The 26,066-nt window shown below is 48.8% G+C and overlaps 1 protein-coding gene across 4 annotated transcripts; it reads right to left on the reverse strand.

The window, feature by feature from the left end:
• Positions 1-3,731: 3,731 nt before the first annotated feature.
• Positions 3,732-23,697, reverse strand: ZNF8 (zinc finger protein 8). 4 transcript variants are annotated; one of them, XM_062177467.1, is made up of 5 exons: positions 23,534-23,697; positions 19,799-19,925; positions 19,459-19,554; positions 13,259-14,735; positions 3,732-3,848 (listed from the first exon to the last, which is right to left on the reverse strand). In XM_062177467.1, exons 1-4 carry the CDS (start codon positions 23,597-23,599, stop codon positions 13,306-13,308), a joined length of 1,719 nt encoding a protein of 572 aa, XP_062033451.1. In that variant the 5' UTR covers positions 23,600-23,697; the 3' UTR covers positions 3,732-3,848; positions 13,259-13,305. The 4 variants fall into 4 exon arrangements, with proteins under 4 accessions (XP_062033451.1, XP_062033450.1, XP_062033449.1 ...); XM_062177466.1 differs by having other exon boundaries at positions 3,732-8,229; XM_062177465.1 differs by having other exon boundaries at positions 3,732-10,037.
• Positions 23,698-26,066: the final 2,369 nt, after the last annotated feature.

A 26,066-nucleotide genomic window follows, 5' to 3' on the forward strand; every position in this document is an offset into this window, starting at 1 on the left:
GACTAGAACCCGGTGTGCTGGCACCGCAAGGCGGAGGATTAGCCTGTTAAGCCACGGCGCCGGCCCCTTTTTCTTCAAAACTGGACAAGGGAGCTCTGGGGACCAGGACAGTGTCCTCACCATCCCCCAAATGTGTCATGGTGCCAGCAAGTGCCTCCAGTCCTACCTTTGCTGCCACCACATTGGCAACCACAGGCTTTGACTGAGAAGCTGCCTAAGGGCAGCTCAGAGTTTCGACCTAGGGTTTGGGGCCACAGATCTGGCCATAATGACTGTCCCTCCGCCTGTGTGGTGTCTCCTTGGAGACCCAGTGGATAGGGGCCTGTTGTGTGGGAGCATCAGTTTTAGAGTCCCAGTCTTCCATTCTTAGCACTCAAAGTCCCCCACTCCATCTGGACACCAACTTTAGGTAGGTGGGAGCTCAGTGTCACTGATTGTCCATTCATCTACTGATTGCTCTTGCTAGGCCATGCTCTGTCCCTTTTCCTGGACACTGGCTGATACATAATGTTGTCAAAAGAGCACCTGTACCCCAAAACTGCCTCAATTTGGGTCCCTGCACCCTTTCCTCATCTGTAAAGGAGTGAGATGGAGGAGGAAGAGGAGGGACCAGGGCAGAAGGAGGAACCCTGCTCCAGTATGAGCACACCAGGGTGGGGGTGGGTTGTAGACGCACCACAGGAATGTGGAATATGGATAGAAATGAACAACCACGCTGAGCCCACAAGCGTTTGGGGAAACTCATGTGGATGATGCTGGCCAGAAATACAGTGTTGTGGACCTCTGGCTCAGCCCCCTAGATGCTCCCCTGAGGTGGAAGAGCTGGGAGAATGGAGGGGATGTGGGGGAAGCCAGACCTGCCCTCAGGATCCAGAGACCCCATCCCAAAAGTACCCTCACATGAAGGCCCCCACAGCTGCTAAACCCTCTGGCCAATGGCCTCTTTCCCAACACTGCCCCAGACCCATCCATCCTGGTTTGGGCCTGCCCCAGGCCTGCTCCCTCCTGCTTATCCTTTAGGACTCAGCAAGCCCACACAGTCCCCAGTATTTACTCATGTGCCAAGTGTGCTGCGGGCTCCTTATAGTTATCAGCTTGTTCATGCTGACTCTGCCTCTGAGCAAGGAGCTGCCACCCGAGACATTTTAAGAGAGGAAGACTGAGGTGTGGAAATGGCGAGGCACTTTCCTGGATCAAGCTTCTGCAGGAAAGCCATCCCCTCCTTCCCCCCAGGGCCTGGGCAAGATCTCCCACCAAAACAGTGAGGCCTGCAGAGAAGGTAGATTCCATATGAACACAACAGGTGACCCATACTCCCTGGTGGACAGTGATAGGGTGACCCATGCCCTCTCAATTATTTTATTAATGTATGGCCCACTTGGACAACAGTGCAGGACCTCAAGCGGATTTTGTGGACCTGGGGGAACCCAGGGAGTATGCAGCTTGCGGCAGGGATCCCTGGACCTGTGGCTCTGCTGAGTGCTGGGAACTGACCACACCTGGCTCTGGGCCCAACTCCTTGAGGGGAAGGGGGACAGTTTCATTCCACAGAGAGACTCTGTGTGAGAGAACACACAAACCCTCATGGGTTCTTGCGCCTCCACACCTGCCTCCCCCTCTTACTCAGGCAAAGCCAGGCAGTCACTGCACCCAAGGGGGAGGGGATCCACAGAAAGAGTCTTCCTGATTTGATGTGTGGAAGTTAGGCCTCAGATTGCTGCCTTTGGCAGGGAACACAACACCCCGAGCTATCCTGTGCTGTGGCCTTACATCACCCCACACTGTAAGCTTCACAAACTCTTGCACTGTTCCCTAACATGAACAATGGATTGGTTGTGGCAACATCCAGGCCCTGGTCAGATAAGGGGAGCTGCTTCCACTGGGCCCAGCAGATGCAGCTCAGCTTCACTCAGTGCCCCCTATGTGTGAGGTTGCCCACCAAGCACCTCTGAAGACACCCTCAACCCCCATAGCAAAGAACCAATCATCAACCACTTCTACAGATTGGGAAAGAGAGGGCCAAGTAAATCAAAGGTTGTATGGCAGGTGACTGGCAGGCACAGATTTGAACCTTTGTGCCTTCAAAAAGGTATTAAAAAAAAAAAAGTGGTATGGTGTGCTCAGCTCAGTGAGTTTAGCAGATGCACAACAGCTAACTACCATGCAGATCAATATCTAGAACATTCTGTGGGGGCTGGAAACATTCTGCAGTTGTGCTGTTGGATAAGGTGCTATCTGCCCCATGCAGCTCACGAGCACCAGTAACACAGTTGGTTTGACTGGGGAACCGGATCTGTAGTTGAAGTAACTGGTTACCATACCAGAGTGTGCAGGGGTTCAGCACCTCGGACAGCTCCCCTGCTCATCCACCCTTCAAAGCAAGGCGCCCTGACCCAGAGGTGATTACTGCTTGGATTTCTGTTAACAGGGCATGTGTGTTGCCTTTTCTTGAGCTTCAATTACAGGCCCTGTAACAGCTGGAGACCTCAGCCCAAGATTATCAGGCTTTGGAACAGCAGATGGGAACTGTGCAGGAACAAAGTGAGATACTGGGCTGGTGAGTACTTAGAAAACTGATACTCTCAACTGTCCTGAATTCAGGGCCTCAACAGACTCCCAGGAGGGAAGGGCTGAGGTGGGCCCCTTTGCTTCTTCCCACAGAAGGAAAGAACAGACTCTTGGGGCCACATCTTCCTCCCCAACATGTGTCTGAGCTGGGAACAGCAAATGTGGTGGATGATACATGGAGACTGTCAGATCTATAATCAAACCCAGCTTCACCACTCTCTGCTGTGATCCTGGGCGGCTCAGGGTCTTGGTTTTCTATCTGTAAAACAAGCCAGTAGTACCTCCCATGGAAGGCTTTTTGCTCATTCATTTAGCAGATGCTCCAGAGCCTGGCACTACATCGTGAAACTCCTTTTCTGGGATGAATGAGAACAAATATAAAATATTCAAGCTAAATACATGATGTAAGTGTGTGAGGCATTTACTTTGCATCAGGTGGCCAGAGAGGGTCTCTGAGGTGACAGCTGAGCCTAACCCTCTATTGAGTGGTTAGCAAGCAGCAAGAAGTGTGACAGGAAGACGGAGAGCCATAGGTGAGGTCTGGAAATGCTGAAATCAGGTATGCAGATCCTGGAGGACATATATTTGAAGGAGTCTGGGTTTGCTTCAAATTAGGGGTCAGCAAACTGGCCAATTGGCTGTTTCTCTAAGGCCCTTGAACCTTACAAGGTTTTTTACTTTTTTTTTTTTTTAAGCATTTCTGCGTTTTTTGTTTTTTCTTTCCTGACAGGCAGAATTAGACAGTGAGAGAGAGGGAGACAGAGAGAAAGGTCTTCCTTTTCCGTTGGTTCACTCCCCAAATGGCCACCACGGCCAGCGCTGCACCAATCTGAAGCCAGGAGCCAGGTACTTCCTCCTGGTCTCCCACATGGGTGCAGGGCCCAAGGACCTGGGCCATCCTCCATTGCCCTCTCAGGCCACAGCAGAGAGCTGGACTGGAAGAGGAGCAACCGGGACAGAATTTGGCGCCCCGACTGGGACTAGAACCCGGGGTGCCAGCGCCGCAGGCAGAGGATCAGCCTAGTGAGCTGTGGCACCGGCCAGATTTTTACATTTTTAAGAACCTGGTGGAGTGGTGGAATCACTTGAATAGTATGTGTTAAGTGAAACAAAAATTTCAATTTCTATCAATAAACTTGCATTTTATTAATAAAAGTTGCATGGATTGTGCTTTCTCTTGTTTGGTAAATACCTACATGAAATCCTTGGCTTTACCGCAGAATCTGAGGTTCTGAGCAGTAGGGCCTCGTGAACACATGGCTGCTTGCCCTCGTGGTTCCCTGCGGAACACGGAACACGCACGTCTTTCTCCCTTTACATATACACATACACACAAAGGTACAAAAATGTATCATTTCGTCATCTTTTTCACCTCGAGTCCTGTAGGCCCTTCAGCGGTTGTCCTGGAAGAACGCATGCTTTCTTCCATCCATGCAAGAAATGACGTTGAGACCCATTCCCTCATCCACAGCCCAGAGGCCAAATTTCCCAACTGTGCCAAGGATATTTTCTTCCTCTCATTTTATTCAAGCACAAACTAAAAATGCATTGCATTCTGTGGTCCCATCCCCACTTGGCTTCAATCTTGTGTGGATATTGTTTTACTTTTAAATAATCTTGTCATTTTTCAAGTCTCCAAGCCAACGTTCCAAATCACCCTCCACTTTACATTTGTCCATAAACAATGTGAAACAATCATAATCAGAATTTACAGTTGTTTTTTCCCACAGACCCTGAACATTTCTCCACCTCATTAAACATTTTAAAAAAGAGATTTATTCAAAAGACAGAGTGATAGAGTGTGAGACACATGTAGAGATTTCCATCCATTGGTTCACTTCCCAAATTCCAGTAACAGGCCAGGACTAGGACAGGATGAGGCCCGCAGCCCAAAATTCCATCTGGGTCTATCACTTGGATGTCAGGAACCCAAGTACTTGGGCCATTGCTTCCTCCCAGGTGCATTAGCATGGAGCTGGATCAGAAAGTGCAGCAGTGGGCCTGGGCTCCAATACCACATGCCAGGGACACAAGCAGTGGCTTAACCTGAGGTACCACCCTAGCCCCATAAACTTTTTTTAATGGTCAGTGTTCCCATTGTATGAATTTATCATTTTACACCTGCACCCCCCACACACTTAGCTGGAAACTGAATGACTGTAAACATGCCATGAATGTCCACGACTCCCTACAAATAACATAGTTCTATGTAATGCAAATAACTGTCCCTAACGAGAGGATGTCCCAGGTATACTGCAACACAAAAACTTTACCTACACACAGGCTGAGGTGACCTGGTGGAAAAGAATCCCAATATCAGGCTGCCCAGGTCCCTTCCATATTCCCCATGGCCATAGGGTGAATTTATTTTTTATTTTTAATTTTTTTTTAAATTTATTTTTAACAGGCAGAGTGGACAGTGAGAGAGAGAGACAGAGAGAAAGGTCTTCCTTTGCCATTGGTTCACCCTCCAATGGCTGCCGCGGCCGGCACACCACGCTGATCCAAAGGCAGGAGCCAGGTGCTTTTCCTGGTCTCCCATGGGGTGCAGGGCCCAAGCACTTGGGCCATCCTCCACTGCACTCCCGGGTCATAGCAGAGAGCTGTCCTGGAAGAGGGGCAACCGGGACAGAATCCGGCGCCCCAACCGGGACTAGAACCCAGTGTGCAGGCGCCACAGGTGGAGGATTAGTCTATTGAGCCACGGCGCCAGCCTAGGGTGAATTTAAAAAGTCCTCTCAGCCACCTGCCTGTAGACCAGCACCACTCAGGGCAGAACTTTTCGAGACTATGGAAATGCATGCAAGGGCTGAACTGTGGCTAGTAATAAAAAACCTTTGGCACCATCAAGGAGTTGAAGTTGTTTCATACTCAACTGGCTTTGTTAACGGAATACATGCACGAGCATTTACAGAACAGCTAAGACCAAGATACACAGTCATCCCTGCTCATGTGGACATTGTGGTGGACAGAGACAGTAAATAATGAAACAAATTATCCAACGTGGTAACTTGAAAGCTTGAGATTTTTAATTCAAACTTATTTTTTGAACTACTAGTATATTCATGTTTCAAAATTCCAAAAATATAAAAAAATAGAGTGAAAATTATTCCTCATCCCTGACCTCCCACTTTTCCACCTCAAGGGCAACCACTATGCCTGCTTGCTTTTCACACTTTCAGAGACTGTGTATTAAGCACAAGTTTCCTTTTTTCACAAATGGTAACATACCATATGCAGTTTTACACCTTGCTTGCCCTTCTCCCCCCAGAACTTGGAGCTCTTCCCATTAGTAGATAATGACAATCTCTTATTTTTAAGGCTGTGATCTCCATTCCACCACAATTACTCAGCTGGTTATTCATAGTGGATATGGAGGTTGTTTCCAAACTTTTACTTTGAAAATAAATAGCATGGTGAAGACCATGTACAGTCTGAACATGTACAAATCCATTCCTACCAGCTTTGCTAAGCCAAGGGGTGACTGATGAACTGTCCTCAGAAGTTGCATCAACGCACAGCACTGGAAGTATGTAGGAAAAACCTCTGCCCCCTAAGAAAACTCAAGTCTGGTAAATATTGGGTGGAGGGCCATCATTACGACTCCCTTGACCCTCAAAAGATAATTTAAAGCACTACATGAAAGTCATTGGCAGGGAAAATGCTCAAAATATAGTAAGCACATGTTACAACAGAACTAGGGGGATTCCAAATTTCTAGACACAAGAAAACTATGCATATATGTGCATGTTTGTGTACAATATTTAGTGTACACTACATGTAGGTGTATACACACGTCTAAGAAAAAAATTGCAAGGAAAATTAGCAAAATCTAAATTTTTTTTTTTTTGACAGGCAGAGTGGACAGTGAGAGAGAGAGACAGAGAGAAAGGTCTTCCTTTGCCGTTGGTTCACCCTCCAATGGCTGCCGCAGCCAGCGCATCGCGCTGATCCGAAGCCAGGAGCCAGGTGCTTCTCCTGGTCTCCCATGGGGTGCAGGGCCCAAGCACTTGGGCCATCCTCCACTGCCTTCACGGGCCATAGCAGAGAGCTGTCCTGGAAGAGGGGCAACCGGGACAGAATCCGGCGCCCCGACCAGGACTAGAACCTGGTGTGCCAGCGCCGCTAGGTGGAGGATTAGCCTGTTGAGCCATGGCGCCGGCCCAAAATCTAAATGTTAATCACTATCTATGGATGGCTGAAGTATGAAGGATTTTAAGTAAGCTTTATACTTTTAAAATTTTTGTAGTTTTCCAAGTTTTACTACAAAGGACTCACACTACTTTTGTGAAGAGTGTGAATTTCGCCTAGTTTACAATAATTTCCCCTGAGGAGTTTCTTATACATTTCAAAATATTTACAAGGATGACAGTAGGAATAGCATAGCTAGACAATGTGAATCGAAGGGGGAAGTGAAAAATATGCAAAGATCTGTTGCCTCTTCCACTCCTGCCTGCTGCCCAGTGGAGTTACTGCAGCCTCGTCTGACTCAGCATCCACGTTGAGGTGTCAAATCTGCTTCAGGATGTGCTGTTTGGGTTCAGAAAAGAGGGAATGAGGCAATCACAGGTCCAGTGTCCAGTGCTGTCTAGAGCCAAAATGCTGTTGCTGGTCCCACCTCCCCAAAGCGGGGAGGCATTCTCCTGTGCATCCCCAGGCCCACACGTCTTCCTGGTGGGGGCAGTGAAGGACAGTGAAAAGCGGGGTTCTGGTATTAGATTGTCTGGCTCACATCCTTGCTGGGCCATTTGATAACAGGTCATTTCTCCTCTCAAGGCTGTCCTGTAGCGGCACTGTTAGTGGGCATGGGATGAAGTTTCCAGATGTTTACATGGTAAAATCAATAGAACCTCATGGGATGAGGAAGGGGAGGGACCAAAAACATTTCCTAATAGGATGGCAGGTGATAACAGCCCCATTAAAGGGGTCAGAAGAGCATCCTGTATCTGAGCCGGTTCAAGCCTTGGCTGCTCCACTTCTAATCCAGCTCCCTGCTAATGAATATGGCTCAAATGCTTGCACCCATATGGAGACCCAGATGGAGTTCCTGGCTCCTGGCTTCAGCCTATCCAGCCCCAGCTGATGCGGCCATTAGGAAAGTGAACCTGGAGATTGAATATCTCTTTCTCTCTGTTTCTCCCTCTCTTTCTCACTCTGCCTCTCAAGAAAATAAATATTTAAAAAATTGTACCTTTTCTTAGTTATGTAAACAGCAAGTTATCTGCCAAGAATGAAAGAGAAAGTAGTGCAGACCAAGGTATAATAGAATAGCAATGAAAAGTGAGAGCTGACAAAGGAAATATATGAGGATGCTATCAGAGGAAAACGTGAGAAATCAATCCAGGGCATCAACAGTATCTTACAGAGACCTCTGGAGATGAATGCAAAGTGGCTCCAAGAACCCTAGAAGACAGCTGTGCTCCAGTGGAAATCCCATCAGTGGTGATACTCTCAGCATCCAAGAACAAAAATGGACATTGCAAGTTCTCTTGTATTTTTTCCAAGCTGATCATTCTTCCACTCAATTTTACACCCTGCAATCCAACATTCCTTTTGTAGTTTATTTTTAGGAACAAGTTTCTACACACTGAGATGTGCTGCGATCACATTTTCTTTCTTCCAATTTTTGATGGTGATGGATGTTTAACATCACTAGAACAACTGCAGTGAGAAGAATATCAAACAAAAATGACCTGATTAAAGCTGTGCATTGACAACTGTTCTGTATAACAGGGTAGATGATTTAGTGTCCTGGTAGGACAGACATTGGCTATAGCTATAAAAGATTTATAGGCATCAGCTTAGGAACAGTACATGATTGTTTCATTTGAGGTTAGAAAGTAGGTTTAGGGGCTGGCGCTGTGGCACAGTGTGTTAATCCTCCACCTGCAGCACCAGCATCTCATATGGGTGCTGGTTCTAGTCCTGGCTGTTCTTCCAATCCAGCCCTCTGCTATGGCCTGGGAAAGCAGTAGAAAATGGCCCAAGTCCTTGGGCCGCTGCACCCATGTGGGAGACCTGGAAGAAGCTACTGGTTCCTGGCTTCAGATCGGCCCTGCTCCAGCCATTGCGGCCATTTGGGGAGTGAACCAGCAGATGGAAGACCTTTCTCTCTGTCTCTCCCTCTCACTGTCTGTAACTCTACCTCTCACATAAATAAATAAATAAATCTTTAAAAGCAACAACAACAAAAAAGATAGTAGGTTTAAATCCTTAGTTTTTTTTTTTTTTTTCTTTTTGACAGGCAGAGTGGACAGTGAAAGAGAGAGACAGAGAGAAAGGTCTTCCTTTTTTGCCGTTGGTTCACCCTCCAATGGCCGCCGCACCATGCTGATCCGATGGCAGGAGCCAGGTGCTTCTCCTAGTCTCCCATGGGGTGCAGGGCCCAAGGACTTGGGCCATCCTCCACTGCACTCCCGGGCCACAGCAGAGAGCTGGCCTGGAAGAGGGGCAACTGGGACAGAATCCGGCGCCCCGACAGGGACTAGAACCCGGTGTGCCGGTGCTGCAAGGCGGAGGATTAGCCTGTTGAGCCATGGCGCCGGCCAATCCTTAGTTTTAGTATCCCTGTGCTAATAGATCAAGGACCACACTTCGAAACATGCTCTTTTTATGTCAAGAACAGCATGAGGACCGGTGCTGTGGCACAGCAGATAAAGCTGCTGCCTGCTGTACTGGCATCTCATATGGATACCAGTTCAGGGCCTGGTTACTCCACTTCCAATCCAGCTCTCTGTTATGGCCTATGAATTTGGCTCAAGTTCTTGGGCCTCTGCACCCATGTGGGATACCTGGGGGAAGCTCCTGGCTTCATATCTGTGCAGCTCCAGCCATTGTGGCCATCCAGGGAGTGAACCAGTGGGTGGAAGACCCCTCTCTCTGCCTCTGCCTCTCTGTAACTCTGCCTTTCAAATAAATAAATATTTATTTGAAATATATGGCGCTATAGTATGGCAAATAAAGCCGCCGCCTGTAGTGCCAGCATCCCATATGGGTGCTGGTTCGAGTCCTGGCTGCTCCACTTATGATCCAGCTCTCTGCTCTGTGGCCTGGGAAAGCAGTAGAGGAAGGCCCAAGTGCTTGGGCCCCTGCACCTGTGTGGGAGACCTGGAAGAAGCTCCTGGCTTTGGATCAGCCCAGCTCCAGCCATTGTGGCCATTTGGGGAGTGAACCAGTGGATGGAAGACCTCTCTCTCTCTGCCTCTGCCTCTCTGTAACTCTGCCTTTTAAACAAATAAATAAATCTTCTTAAAAAAAAAAAAAAAACAGCATCAGTAAAGGTCAGAAACCTGTGTTTTCCTTGGGAGAAAAATTAGAGAAGCAACATGAAGAAGGTAGTTTCCCACTGTAGACATATTAAGAATGTTCTCCTCTGCATAAATGATGTCTTTTCTCTGGGCCTTGACAGTCAAGATAATGTCTTCCAATAGTCCTCCAGTAGGGGCCCTCTGCAAGGTTGGGGAGATGTCCTGCAAGAACAGTGGTAGTCATAAGAGTTCACAAGGGGCCGACGCCGTGGCTTAACAGGCTAATCCTCCACCTTGCGGCGCCGGCACACCGGGTCCTAGTTCCGGTTTGGGCGCCGGATTCTATCCCGGTTGCCCCTCTTCCAGGCCAGCTCTCTGCTATGGCCCGGGAAGGCAGTGGAGGATGGCCCAGGTCCTTGGGCCCTGTACCCGCATGGGAGACCAGGAGAAGCACCTGGCTCCTGGCTTCGGATCAGCGAGATGCACCGGCCACAGCAGCCATTGGAGGGTGAACCAACGGCAAAAGGAAGACCTTTCTCTCTGTCTCTCTCTCTCTCACTATCCACTCTTCCTGTCAAAAAAAAAAAAAAAAAAAAAAAAAAAAGAGTTCACAAGGCCCATTAGCAGAGCCCAGTGGAAGTCATTCCACCAGGCCAAAGCAAGGAGGTAAAATGGGCAGGCTCAGGGTAGAGAAAATTTTAGTTTTTTTTTTTTTTTTCCTTTTAACAAATAAAGATTAAATAAGAATGGGGTCAAAAGAGACTTAAGAAAAATGTCAAGTAAATGCACTGTGGGTTCTTGATCACATCATGAATGGAACAAAGAAAATAGAAAACAAAACATTTATAAGGCAATCAGGAATATTTGATATCTGATGATATCAATTTAGGTAACAACAATGTAGTCTTCTTTGAGATTTAATAAAATCAATCATATTTTCCTGTTTCATCACAGGCATTAAGTGAAATGAATATTTTTTCTTTTCTGCATTGCTCAAGTGGAGACAAACACAATAAGCTTGGGATCATTGCCCTGATATGAACTGTTGCTTGTACACCATCAGTGCAAACAAACACAGCAGAAAAGGCAAATGGTTTAGTGTAATTATGAAAATGATTTTGTCCTTGTGGCTCAACATGGTTCATGTACATACAAAGTCTTTGCCTTTTAGGGATATATTCAGAAATAGGGATGAAGTAATATGATTTCTGGGACTGATGTTAACAATGAAAACACATGGGGCCAGCATTGTAGTGCAGCAGGTTAAGCCACTGCCTGTGATGATGACAACCCATATGAGTGCTGGTTTTAGTACTGACTGCTCCATTTTTTTTTTTAAGATTTTGTTTGTTCAGGCCAGCGCCGCGGCTCAATAGGCTAATCCTCTGCCTAGCGGTGCCGGCACACCAGGTTCTAGTCCCGGTCGGGGCACCGGATTCTGTCCCGGTTGCCCCTCTTCCAGGCCAGCTCTCTGCTTTGGCCAGGGAGTGCAGTGGAGGATGGCCCAAGTACTTGGGCCCTGCACCCCATGGGAGACCAGGATAAGCACCTGGCTCCTGCCATTGGATCAGCGCGGTGCGCCGGCCACAGCGCGCCAGCCGCGGCGGCCATTGGAGGGTGAACCAATGGCAAAAGGAAGACCTTTCTCTCTGTCTCTCTCACTGTCCACTCTGCCTGTCAAAAATAAAAAAAAAAAAAAAAAAAAGATTTTGTTTGTTTATTTGAGAGGCAGAGTTAGAGAGAGAAAGAAAGGTCTTCCATCGCTGGTTCACTCCCCAAATGGCCCCAACAGTCAGAGCTAGGCAGATCTGAAACCAGGAGTTAGGAGCTTCTTCTGGGTCTGTGTGGGTGCAGTGGCCCAAGCACTTGGGCCATCTTCCACTGCTTTCCCAGGCCATAAACAGCTGGATTAAAAGTGGAGCAGTCGGGATACAAACCAGTGCCCATATGGGATGCCGGTACTGTAGGCAGAGGCTTAGCCTACTATGCCACAGCACCAGCACCCTGCTCCACTTCTGATCCAGGTCCTTGCTAATGTGTTTGGGAAAGCAGCAGAAGATGACCCAAATACTTGGGCCTCTGCCACCCATGTGGGAGATAGGATGAAGCTCCTAGCTCCTGGCGTTAGCCTGGCCCAGCTCTGACTATTGTGGCCATTTGGGGAATGAACCAGTGGCTGGAGACCTCTCTCTCCCTACTTTCTATAACTCTGCCTTTCAAATAAATAAAATAAATCTTAAAAAAATAAAATGTCCACAATGAATGCTGAAAGATTATTTAGAAAAGTAAGTAGTTGTTGTCTTCTTTTCTTCACACCAACTGTGAATGCTGCAAAACAGTGAAAGATTCTCTAAAAAGTAAACTATATTTTACTTAGCTAATGATACTATTTGTTAAAATCAAATGTACATGATTGTACAGCTTTGATCAATTTACGGAGTGTAGAAATGTGTTGGCTGTGGTGCTAGGCTGGGTTTCTACCAGGGGTGAGAAAAGTCTTTGTTGAGTTTTCCTGAGCACTGTAGTATGTTGAGCAGCAACCCTGGTCTCTAGCCACTGGATGACAGTGGTACCCTTCCCTTGCTGACAACTGAGAATGTCTCCAGACATGACTAAACGTTCTCTGGGGGGCAAACCACCCCAGGCAAGAATCTGTGGCTAACAGCAACACTGGTTGTTCTAATGGAGTGGTTTTCAGCAAGCGCTGACTCCCCTCAGGAACACTGTGGAATTTCATGGGCACTTCTTTATCACATGACTTGGGGTGTGTGTGTATGCAATGTGGGAGGGAGCCAGGCATGCTGCAATGACCATAAAGCAAAGGACTGGCCCCAGTGGACCATATATATAAGGTGTGAAACAACAATATATGCAATATATGAACTGAACCTCTGACTGATTTCACATATAAACATAAAAGAATTGTTGCATGCTTAGAATTTACACAGAATTTTCAGGAAATGCAGCAGTATTTTGCTTTGTTCATTTTTTCATGAGTTAGTCAATACTCTAGAAAATCATATCCCAATCAAGAATGGCCCTCACACATTTCTGTGGCCAACAGCATACCCTGTACTAGTGTGCAAGTTACAGGCTGTTGCCCCAGATTTCTTTGTATAACTGGGCCCACACAATGGAAATGGCAAGATACTAACTGGCTCAGGAAGCATCATTTTACCACATTACTCTATCACAAACTACTTTCATTTAAATTACCCTACACAAAATGAGGATATATGTTGATTTTTCTGCATTACGTATATGGGTAGGTTACATTCTTGGTGAATTTACTGTTCTGTAATGGAGGAACATTTGAAAATGTTATTAAAAGGGGCCCTGGGTTTGATAGATTTGGGAAGCATTGTTTCCTTAGAAAGTCAGAGGTCACCATTAGTATTTTTACCCCAAGTCCCTATTTCCATGTATATGCTATGTGGACTTACCGCATTTTTATACCTGTGGTTCAAAAATCATCTGCAGAATTTCTCTCCTATGTGGATTCCCTGATGTCAAATAACACAGAAGTGCTCATGGAAGGCTCTTCCACCCCAATAACATGCACAGGGTTTTTTTCTTGCACGATTTCACGGATGTCAAACAAGGCGAGGGCCCTGCTTGTTGGCTGTCCTGACTTTGCTTGGTCTGCAGCATTCTCTCCTGAACTCGAGTGCTGCGCTGAGTGTGAGCTCGCGTCCGAGGACTGTTCCCGTCGTCGGTTACGTCCACTGGGCTCCTCCTTTCTGGTGTGAGTTATCTGATGTCGGATGAGGTGAGAGCTCTGAATGAAACATTTCCCACACTGATGACATCTGAAGGGCCTGTTGCTTTGGTGAGTCCTCTCATCTTGACTCAAAGGTGGGTCACAGCTGAGGGCTTCTGCCCATTGGTGCTTTGTTAAAGCTGTCGTCTGCTCAAAGATCAGCCTTTGCCGGCATTCATAGGGCTTCTCCCCAGCATGCTTTCGCTGATGCTGGGCCAGGGAGGAGCTGTGCCTGAAACCCTTCCCACAGTGGTTACACTCGTAGGGCCGCTCCTCCGTGTGAGTCCTCAGGTGCAGAAAAAGGCAGGTGGTTCGAGAGAAGGCTTTCCCACACACGCTGCAGGTGTATGGCTTCTCCCCAGTGTGTGTTCTCTTATGCCGGCCCAGTGAAGAGTTCTGGTTGAAGGCCCGCCCACAATCCTGACACTCGTAGGGTTTCTCCCCAGTGTGAATTCTCCGATGGACAGTAAGGTGTGTGCTGTGGCAGAAAGATTTCCCACATTCAGCACATTTATAGGGTTTGTCTCCCGTGTGGATTCGCTCATGTTGAACAAGAGAGGAATTCTGGCTGAAGGCCTTTCCGCACTCTTTGCACATATAAGGCCTTTCTCCTGTATGAATCCTCTTGTGCACTGTGAGGTGTGCATTATGGTTAAATGACTTTCCACAATCAGTACATTTGTAGGGTTTATCCTGTACCTGGGTTTTTGTGAGTTCTGGAACAGCCTGACTGGAAGCTTTGCTACAGTCATCGTTTTCACAGGTCTGTTTCCTGGGGGAGCCTGTCTGTTGACTGACTGAGCTTGATTTAGGTTTCAAGTTTGTGACCTGTGAGCCATATGGACAGATGTATTCTGTCTTAGAAATTTCTGGGAACGGATTTGGGTCTGTGCTCAGGACCCGGTTTTCCCCAAGTCCGAGACTTTCATAGCGTAGATCCTGAACTGGTGCTTCCTTGAGACCAAATCCCAATCGTCTCACGCTGTTATGGCCCTTCTCGAGTGCCTGGCCCTGGCCCTCGTGTTCCCGGTCTTTTCCAGACACGGAGGGATAGGACACTCCCCTTGGGGATCCTTCCTCTTCTGTGACACGGGATGGCTCCTCTTCTTGAGGGCCCTGCTCCTTGGAAGATGCCTGGCTTTCAGGTCTAGGCTCCCAGCCTGAAAGAAAACCAAAGAGCTCTGAGTGGTTGGGGGGAAAACTAGGGATTACAGGCTCCTAATACCAGGGTCTTATATTACTAACCTAGGATGCTAACGACCTGCTCTTCAAGGCTCAGCTCTCCTCTTATGTTGGTACCAAGCGTCCTGTCCTCAAACATGGCTTCACTCATCTGACAAAAACTTACTGAGCACCTGCTGTGGGCCAGTTACTGGTAATGAAGTGAAGGTGCACCAGGTTCCTATCTGTTGCTTTAACAAACTTACCACAAACTTAGCGCCTTAAAACAATACATGATGATTACCTTACAGCCCTAGAATGTAGAAGTCCTAAAATCAAGGTGCCAGGCGGGCGCCGTGGCTCAACAGGCTAATCCTCCAACCTAGTGGCGCCGGCACACCAGGTTCTAGTCCCAGTTGGGGTGCTGGATTCTGTCCCGGTTGCCCCTCTTCCAGGCCAGCTCTCTGCTATGACCCGGGAGTGCAGTGGAGGATGGCCCAAGTACTTGGGCCCTGCACCCCATGGGAGACCAGGAGAAGCACCTGGCTCCTGCCTTCGGATCAGCGCGGTGCGCCGGCTGCAGTGTGCCAGCCACGGCGGCCATTGGAGGGTGAACCAATGGCAAAAGGAAGACCTTTCTCTCTGTCTCTCTCTCTGTCCACTCTGCCTGCCAAAAAAAAAAAAAAAAAAAAAAAAAATCAAGGTGCCAACTGGTCTGTTCTTCCTGGAGGCTGTAGGGAAAGATCTGATTCTTTGTTTCTCCCAGCTTCTAGAGGAAGCCTGCACTCTTTGGGTCTTTCTCTCATCTCCAGAGCCACAAGATACCATCTTCAAGTCTCTCAATGACATTTGCTTGTCATTACACTTCCTTTTATGACTCTATCCCTCTTGTCTCTTATAACGATCCTTATGATTGCATTGGGCATATCCAATAATTCAGGATAACCAGTTCTGAGGATTAGGATGTGGACTTCACTGGGGGCCAGGCTTCCCCACTCACCCTAAATGTCTTCAGTCCCCCTCACCTGCTCAAGTCTTACCCATGAAACACACATGTTCAGTGTTGGCGCTGTGGTATAGTGGGCTAAGCCTCCGCCTGTGGCACTGGCATCCCATATGGGCACTGGTTCATGTCCCAGCTGTTCTTCTTCTGATCCAGCTCTCTGCTAGTGCTCTGGGAAGGCAGTGGAGGATGGCCCAAGTGCTTGGGCCCCTGCACCCACTGGGAGATATAAAGCAGTTTCTGGCTTCTGGCTTTGGATCATCCCACCTCCAGCCACTGCGGTCAGTTGGGGATTGAACCAGTAAACTCTGTCTCTCTGTCTCTTTTATTTATTTATTTATTTTTTGGACAGGCAGAGTGGACAGTGAGAGAGAGACAGAGAAAGCTCTTCCTTTGCCGTTGGTTCACTGCCCAATGGCCACTGCGGCCAGTGCATCGTGCTGATCCGAAGCCAGGAACCAGGTGCTTTTCCTGGTCTCCCATGCAGGTGCAGGGCCCAAGGACTTGGGTCATCCTCCACTGCACTCCCGGGCCACAGCAGAGAGCTGGACTGGAAGAGGAGCGACCGGGACAGAATCTGGCGCCCCGACCAGGACTAGAACCCGGGGTGGTAGAGCTGCAGGTGGAGGATTAGCCTATTGAGCCATGGCGCCAGCCTCTCCATCTCTCTTTCTGTAACTCTACCTCTCAAATAAATAAAGCATTTTTTAAAAAAGATTTATTTATTTATTTATTTGACAGTAGAGTTACAGACAGTGAGACAGAGACAGAGATAAAGGTCTTCCTTCAATTGGTTCACCCCCAAAATGGCCGCTGCGGCCGGCGCTGTGCCGATCCGAAGCCAAGAACCAGATGCCTCCTCCTGGTCTCCCATGCGGGTGCAGGGCCCAAGCACTTGCCATCCTCCACTGCCCTCCCGGGCCATAGCAGAGAGCTGGACTGGAAGAGGAGCAACTGGGACTAGAACCCGCCACCCATATGGGATGCCGGCGCTGCAGGTGGAAGATTAGCCAAGTGAGCCACAGTGCCGGGCCCCATAAAAAAAAAAAAGAAAGAAAGAAAGAAACACACATGTTCAAGGTCTATCTCACCATACTACAGTGTCTATATACAATGTCTAGAACTGACAGGTAGTGGGTGTCCAGAAATATTAGTCTGGAGAGCCCCACCAAGGGAAAAGTGAGAGCTTAGCTGCAGAAGTGCTGGAAGAGCTAATGTTGGCTGGGTACTAGCTGGGTACTAGACCCCCTTAATTCTCTCACCTCTAACTCCCAAATTTGACTGCACAGAACCCAGATGGGCCTTACAAAACATAAGCCCACACAAAAGCCTGTATACCAACATTTATAGTAGCACTATTTTTTTGTTTTTTTGACAGGCAGAGTGGACAGTGAGAGAGAGAGAGACAGAGAGAAAGGTCTTCCTTTTTGCCGTTGGTTCACCCTCCAATGGCCGCTCCGGCCGGCGCATCTCGCTGATCCGAAGCCAGGAGCCAGGTGCTTCTCCTGGCCTCCCACACGGGTGCAGGGCCCAAGGACTTGGGCCATCCTCCACTGCCTTCCCGGGCCATAGCAGAGAGCTGGCCTGGAAGAGGGGCAACTGGGATAGAATCCGGCGCCCCAACCGGGACTAGAACCTGGTGTGCCGGCGCCGCAAGGCAGAGGATTAGCCTGTTAAGCCACGGCGCCGGCCCACAGTAGCACTATTAATAATAGCCAAAAACCCAGAAACAATCTAAATGTCTACCAACCAGTGAAGAAACAAAATCATCTATGCATATAATCATATAATCCTCAGCCATAAAAAGGAACAAAGTATTGACATTTGCTACAACAATATGGAGGACTTCAAAGGCATTATGCTACGTGAAAGAAATGACAAAAAGGTCACATATTTAAAAAATTTTTTTTAAAGATTTATTTTATTTATTTTAAAGATAGAATTACAGAGAGAGGTAAAGACAGAGAGAGAGAGAGAGAGAGAGGTCTTCTATCTGATGGTTCACTCCCCAGATGGCCGCAGCGGCCAGAGCTGTACCCATCTGAAGCCAGGAGCCAGGAACTTCTTCTGGGTCTCCCATGTAGGTGCAGGGGCCCAAGGACTTGGGCCATCCTCCATTGCTTTCCCAGGCCATAGCAGAGCTAGATCAGAAGAGGAGCAACTGGGGCTAGAACTGGTGCCCATATGGAATGCTGGTACTTCAGGCCAGGGTTTTAACCTGTTGTACCACAGCGCCGGCCCCAAGGTCATATATTATAAGATTCCCTTGGAGGCTGGCGCTATGGCATAGTGGGTAAAGCGACTGTGGTGTAGTGGCTAAAGCTGCTGCCTGTGGTGCTGGCATCCCATATGGGTGCCAGCTTGAGTTCCAGCTGCTCCCATTCTGATCAGCTCCCTGCTAATGTGCCTGGGAAGGCAGTGGAGGATGGCCCAAATGCTTGGGTCCCTGTACCCACATGGGAGACCCAGAAGAAGCTCCTGGCCCAACTCTGGCCCAGCTCTGGCCATTGTGGCCATTTGGGGAATGGACCAGTGGATGGAAGTACACACTCTCTCTCTCTCTCTCACTCTTTCTCTCTCTCTAACATGCCAGATGAGATCATGACTTACCTAAGCCAATTATGTCAATCTAGATCCCCTTTTCCAGTCTCCTTACCAACAAAGGTCAGTGTAGGTGGTTAGCGATTAAGTCTTGACCAAACAGAACTCAATGAATAACATCTGGAATTCTAATAAAAGGGGACAGATATGGCTGGCACTTATCTTCCTACTTCCTCTCTTCCTTTTTTTGTCTGAACCATGGATATGAAGACTGGAATGCCTGCAGACACACTGTAACCCTGAGGAAAGCAACACTCAGTTGCTCTAACCTGGCTTTAAGGTATCTACAGCTAAATAAAATCCTTTCTGACAAAAGAACAGAATGGTGTAGGGATCAGGATTACAGAATCCAGACATGCAAGAATGAAATGGAGAAGATGAAGAAGGGTAGTTTCATATATCAGAAATGATCCCATGGAAAGGCATGCTGAAAAAGCTAGTGAGAGGGGGAACAATCTAGAAAGAGCAGAGAGGAAGGAAGGGGTGGGATTCTGACCACTGGAGAAGAGGCAAATGGTTTCTGAGCTCAGAGGGAGGGAGTACAGATGAAGGGGCCGTGGAGCACCAGGCAGAAAACAGTGAACAGTGCAGGCCTGCTAGAAAGCTTGGCCCTGGTCTACACCAGGAACTTGCGTTTGGGGAGAGTTTCTGCTACCCTAACGATAAGAGTGGTTCACTGTAACCACACTGTTGGGGCACAATGTGGTTTATTCCAAACACTGGCTTGCCCTTGGGAAAAGGCCTGCACTAGGCAGATGATGCCTATGTGTGAATAGTCCCCATAAAAATCCCTGACCCTGAGTCTCCAAAAGATTCCCTGGTAGACAACATTCCTTTCATCTTGTCACAGCTCATTGCTGGGGGAACTAAGCACATCCTGTGTGACCACAGGTGGAGGATTCTAGAAACTGGGGCCTGGTTTCCTCTGGATTTTGGCCCTCTGCTGGTTTTACTCTGTAGTCTTTTACTCTATAACCAATCATAGCTGTGTCCCGTGGGGTCTCTTAGTAAAAGGGGGTGATCTTGAGGACCCTGAAACACCACCTTTTCTACAAAGTGCATCTCCAGCGACCTGTTGGGCTACTTCTGCTAGAGGTACCTATTTGGTCAGTTCTCACCTGGATGACAGCTCTGTGTGATTCCTCTCTCTGCTACCCATAGTTCAGCTCCTTGCTCCAGCTGGGAGATGACTTCAGGTTTGGGAAGCTCAGGACCTGGAAACAGAGACACAGAGGTTGGCAGCGGCCCTGAAAAAGAAGATCAATCCTGGCTCTAGCCTATTCTCTTCAATGTCAGGATGTATGGACAGTTCACCACAAAGCGAAGGCTTAGCTTCGGGACAGCAAAAAGCAGATGCCTCCTGCCTGAACGTATCCATAGGTCAGGTCCTCACACTAGAGGCCTCACACCTCTAACTCGGGAACACTCAGTCACAGCAGCTCAGGCAGCAGCTCTTACCCACAGACAGCAGATGCCCAAAGGTCTCCAACATCACATCACGGTACAGGGTCCTCTGCGTAGGGTCCAGCTGCCCCCACTCTTCCTGGGTAAAGTCCACAGCCACATCTCGGAAGGTCACAGGCTCCTGAAATATCACACAATTCTCAATCAGCTAGACTGTTCCCATCAGTGCTCCCTGAGGAAGGAGAAAACAGGCAGGCCAGAATCATGAGAGAAATTGTGCCCTAAGTGATGTGAGTCAGGTGCAACTGGGGACTTACGGAGTCACCACAAATAGGAGTGGGTTGTAAAGTGAGACACTGAGAACAACCACAGCTGATGGACAGGTGAGGGGGCCAAAAAAGATCATCCTAAACAGCTAACTTCTAAGTTTCTGGGCCGAAGAAATGGCTATTTAGAACCATACTGTTTTGGAATAATCTGCTACACAGCAGGGCTTAACTTACATACACTCACTAGTCCTTTGATACGAAGTAACATTGATCACCCTTCCTGAGAAAAATGCTGTATAGGAGGGTGTCAAAGACTCACCTGCCATCAGGACCTGGCAGGCTCATGTAACTGTAGCCGGTCAGGTTAAGAGCTGACAAGAGCACTTACCCTGTGAGTAGCAGGGTCAAAGATTTAAAGGAGAATGTGTCCTGTATGAAGAGGCAGCAGGACTAAGAACTGATTGATTATGGGGAAATACAGGCCCTCTGTGGTCAAATTCTGGGAAAGAGCTGGAAATTAGGTCAGATTTTTATGTGAAAAATTTCAGTTTTTTAAATAAACATAGCATATCTAAAATGTGTCCTACAAACAAAACCCTTCTGTGGGTTGACGTGGCTATGCTTGAAACAGGTATTTCTGGATCAGTATTGGCTCAGTTCCTCCCTTAGAAACACCAAGCATATATCCAGAGTCCACATCTATAAAAGCATCACCCTTTGGAAACTGTGATAGGAAAGAAGTGGCTGAAAAACACTTCCTACAGGATGATGGAATAGCCACGTGCAAAAGAATAATGGTGGCTCCCCACCTCACACCAAAAATAAAAATGAACCCAAAGGCATATAAACTTAAGATCTAAAACTACAAAATTCTCTGGGCCAGTGCTGTGGCTCACTTGGTTAATCCTCCGCCTGTGGCGCCTGCATCCCATATGGGTGCCAGGTTCTAGTCCCAGTTGCTCCTCTTTCAGTCCAGCTCTCTGCTGTGACCTGGGAAGGCAGTGGAGGATGGCCCAAGTGCTTGGGCCCTGCACCCGCATGGGAGACCAGGAGGAAGCACCTGGCTCCTGGCTTCGGATCAGCGCAGTGCCGGCCATAGCAGCCATTTGGGGAGTGAACCAACAGAAGGAAGACCTTTCTCTCTGTCTCTCTCTCTCTCACTGTCTACAGTTCTACCTGTCAAATAAATAAAAAACAAAAAAAACCTACAAAATTCTCGAAAAAATACAAGGGACAAATCTTTATGATCCTGATTTGGCAAATGATTTGTAGACATGAAAGTAGAAGCACAAGCAACCACAGAAAATATAAATACATTGTACTCCATCAAGACTAAAAATTTTTGTTGTTCAAAAGACACTGTGAATGGTTCCTTCTCATCTTTTGACATAGAAGGGACCCCTTTCAGCCTTGCTATGGTAGGCTGAATAATACACCCCAAAATATGTAGGTCTGGCTAATAGGATATCTAAGTCCTAGTTCCTAGAATCCGAATATGACCATATATGGTGAAAGAGACTGCAGATTGACTAAGACTATAAAGTGAGATTTTCCTAGTGGGGCCCAAATGCAATTTCAAGTGTCTTTATAAAATGTCAGTAGAGAGGGAGTTTTGACTATAGAAGATGGAAGGCAATATGACCACTGAAGCAAGATGCAACCTTTCTCACTTTGACGATGAAGGAAAGGCTCTGAGGCATGGAATGTAAGATCTACAACTTTCACAGCTGCAAAAGGCAAGGAAATGGATTCTCCCCTGGAACCTCAGTAGGGGTGGTGGCTCTGATCATACTTTGGTTCCAGCATGATGAAACTTATTTCAGACTTCTGAGCTCATGAGTTATAAGATTAAATGTGTGTTTTAAGTCACCACTTTTGAAGTGATTTATTACCTCAGTCAGAAAGCCCTCCACTTCAGGTCCTTGCCTTTTGTGGTGAACAGCCTCCAGTATGGCTCCCAGTGAACCCCAGCCCTACTATAGTTCCCTCCTACACCAAGCAAGACCAGCTGTGGCTGATAGTGTACTGTGGAAACAACAATGTGAATGCTGAACAAAGGACACAAAAGGCATTGTAGCTTCTGCCTTGTCCTATTCCAGATCACTCAGTTTGTGGGAAGCCCGCCCGACATGCTGTTTGAAGAAACTCAAGCAGTTCCACAGAGATGGCCACATAGACAAGAACTGAGGCTTCCTGCCAACAGCCAGGCAGGTAAGCATCTTGGAGATGGGCCTTCCACTTCCAGTCCAGTCTCAGGTGACTAAACCTAGGGTGATGTATTGACTGTAACCTCATGAGCCTGAGCCAGAACCACTGGCTAAGGCTTGTTAGGATTCCTAACCATCAGAAGCTGTGAGATGGGGCTGGAGCTTTGGTGTAGCGGGTAACACCACCTGCAGTGCCTGCATCCCATATGGTCGCTGGTTCAAGTCCCAGCCGCTCCACTTCCAATCCAGCTCTCTGGTATGGCCTGGGAAAGCAAAATGGCCCAAAAGAGAGACCCAGAAGAAGTTCCTGGCTCCTGGCTTCGGATCAGCTCAGCTCCAGCCATTGTGGTCAATTGAGGAGTGAACCAGTGGATAGAAGACCTCTCTCTCCCACTGCCTCTCCTTCTCTGTGTAACCCTTACTTTCAAATAAATAAATAAATCTTAAAAAAAATTAAAAAAAGAAAAAGAAACGCTGTGATATTTATTGCTGTCTTAGGCCAGTTACATTTTTTGGTTGTTACACAGCAACAAATAATTAATATATTTCCTTTCAAGCCTTTTTACTTATTCTACGCCTCTCATCCACAGCAGGAATAAACTAGTCACTTTTCATACATCTGAAAACCTGAAATCTAAGATTATCAGTAGTCTCACATCATGCACCTAACTCTGAAATAACGCGAATTCCCATAAACAGGCCAATCACACACATTAGGAAATATAGAATTTCGAAGTTGCAGAGCTCTAGGAAGTACGAATTATTTTTGGTTTCTGCCACACGGAGGTAGCACTTTTTGGGGAACAGAAGCAGCAGCCACATTGTCTGCAAGTGTGGGAGCTTCGAAGGCTCTGGGCAGTTCTCCCCCAGCCCCACAGCGGCTGGACCACACCACCTCGGTGCGTGCTGGCCTGTCCTTACCCGGAGGCTGTGCGCCATTCCCAGGGCAGGAGCTTCGCGGTGCGGGGGTCCTGGAGGGTGCCTGCCCACGCATCACGGCATCTCTATTCCATAATAACCCGCCATCTGGGCGGGGGCCGACGCTGCGGGCGCTCTACCTGTCCTCACGGATGTGGGGGGCGGGGCCGAGGGCAGCGGCAGGAAAGACCCCTGTCCCGTCCGAGGACGAGGAGGCCGGGGCGACCCGAGATCGCCTATTCGGCGTCCCCACGTCCTGCCGGCCGCTCACGAGGCCCGATCTGCGCCTCCGGGTGTACACCGCCGCGCCCTCCTCATCGCGCGTCCTGAGGTGAAGGGGGTCACTCCCGCGGGGACGACTGCCCGGAGCCCGCTGCCGTCATTGTTGTCGTTACCTGCAGTCGAACGGCCGGTAGCTCTGCAGCCATCGTCACTGCTGCTGCTTCGTCCTCGGGGCCCATCTGGGGCCGACGGATTGAGGACAGAAGCCCGAGGAGAGCCCCAAATCACAGGGCCGCCTCCACCAACCGGACCACCGGACTAGCCGCTCACGGAACAATGGCGGCTGCGCCGGCGACGCTGTGACTACAACTCCCAGAAGGCCGCGCGGCACTGCGCAGCGCCAGGCCAATGGGGGCCTCCGCCCTCCTGGCCTTCGACCAATGGAGGACTTCTGAAGCCGCGGCCAATGGGAGGCTCCGCCTGCCGGTCCCGCGGCGCCCGACCGCGCTCAGCTTGCCGGCCCTCTGTGGTGCCCGGCGACCGGAGGCGTCCGTGCCCAGGGTCCGCGTGGGCGGCCACCAAGGGGCCCCGGATGTCGGGGCCCACACTCCCATCCTGACGGCCGAGGGGCCGGTGGAGTCCGAGCGGCGGCGCTGGGATGGCGGGCTTCCCGCGGCCCCCGTCGTGGCTCGGCCGCGAACTCCAGTGGCTTCAGGCTGGGCCGCTGGGCCGGGTCCTCCCGGCTGGACGAAGCCTGGGGGGCGCCTCGTCGTAGGCCACAGATTACCGTCCTCCTCAAAAACACAAAGTTACCTCAGCTCGTAAGTGTCGCGGACGTCCTGGTCGTCGGGGAAGGCGGCTCGTGGCCAGCAGGGGGCGAGCGAGGCTCGCGGGAGCTGGTCGCGCCCCTGGACCGTGGGAGGCGCCCACGGCGAGTCGGGGACCCCTGTACTCGGGGTTCATGTTGGCCAGAGAGGCTCACCGAGATGCGTGTGCACCTCAACGAGTGTCTCTCGCTGAAGCGCCAGGCACAGCAGGGAGGAGAACGGATACCCGGCGGCTGATGGTGCAGCGGGGAGTGTGGGAAATGAACCCGGTCCCCAGCAGGCACGGAGCGGCTTCCTCCCCGGCCCTCCCTTCCCCGACCCTTTCCCCTCCCCAGCACCCTGCAAAGGGCCAGCAGGACCGGGAGGAGTCCCAGGAGTTAGTAAAACAAAAGTTATAGGAGGCCACTGTTTCCGACTAAGCTCCTGTGCTAGGCACAAACAGAACACAGCAAATAAAAAGGGAGCCGCCTATGCCAAATGCAACATCCTCGAACAGAAACTTTCAGGAAGCAGATCCCCAAAGAGAACAGTTTCTCCCCAAGGCAGGAGAGTCTGCTTTACCTAAGTGTAATAAGGAAGTCCCTCTGCTTTAACTTTTTTTTTTTAAATGGTTTATTTTATTCATTTGAAACGCAAAGTTACAGAGAGAGAGAGAGAGAGAGAGAGAGAGACGGGGTGGGGGGGAGCCTTCTGTCCACTGGTTCACTTCCCAAATGGCCGCAACAACTGAGGCTGGGCCAGGCTGAAGCCAGGAGCCACAGTCTCCCATGTGGGTGCAGGGCCTCAAGGACTTAGGCCATCCTCCACTGCTTTCCCAGGAGCATTAGCAGAGAGCTAGATTGGAAGTGGAGCAGCTGGAACTGGAACCAGTGGCCATGCTAACTCACTGAGCCACAGTGCCAGGATCCTCTGCTTTAACGCTAAAAAGAAAAGTTATCTGATGTTAAGTAATGAGCTTTTCCCCGTTGTCTCCTTGTTCCCGCCTTTCAAACGTCACTGTTCTCCCAGTGGGACCCTTCTCCCAATAGGAGCCTTCATTCTATCTTTTTAGAATGGAGGTTGCTCATTTCATGAATTTCAAGTAAAAACCAATTATGTCCGTAACTAGATTTGTTGTACATTATTCTTTTGATAGATGTCTTCACTCACCAGCACAGGTGGCAGCACCTGCTGTGGAAATGATGGGCCCAACAGCCTCCAGGAGCCCGAATTTGCCTTCTCTGGGAGCCCGCCACATTCTCAGGCAATATCCCCTTCTCTGTGGGCAGAGGAACTACAGGAAGGGTCTGTTGCCTTTCCTTTAGCACAGTTCCCTGGGATGGAGAGGGCTGTGGAAGATCTATTGTCTTTTCCTTAGTAGGAGCCTGATGTTCCTTTGGAACCAGTCACCGGGCTCAGACTCCCTCCTGGTTCTAATGGTGCTGAGTTTGAGATTCCTGGTGTTACCCTGTGTGTTTTCCTTTTTTAGTTCTGGTAGTTTTGTTTTTGTGATTCTAAGATAGAAATTTGTGTACTGCAGTAATTTTCTGTGGGTGGGCCCAAGAGCCCTTGGGAGTTCCTGAGACCCTCTGAAGGGGTTAGTGAGTTCAAAACTAAGTCCATAATAATACTGAGATGTTGGCTTTTTCTTTCATTTTCTCCTGAATATATGGTAGAGTTTTTCAGAGGCCACTGGAGAGTAATACTGGAACTGATTAAAGGGACAAACAGCTATGGATATTCAGCTGCTTTCTGTCAAGCCAGACATTACAGAGATTTGAATAATATAATGCAGTTCCTCTCTTTTTAATAATTTTTGTTTTGAAAATGTGATTATGTTTCACCAGGTTAGTGCATTTATTTTTAAAAATACGTTGTATTAGTTTTCCACAGCTGCAGT

The sequence above is a fragment of the Lepus europaeus genome, chromosome 19 (assembly GCF_033115175.1).
Source record: "Lepus europaeus isolate LE1 chromosome 19, mLepTim1.pri, whole genome shotgun sequence".
NCBI lineage: Eukaryota > Metazoa > Chordata > Mammalia > Lagomorpha > Leporidae > Lepus > Lepus europaeus.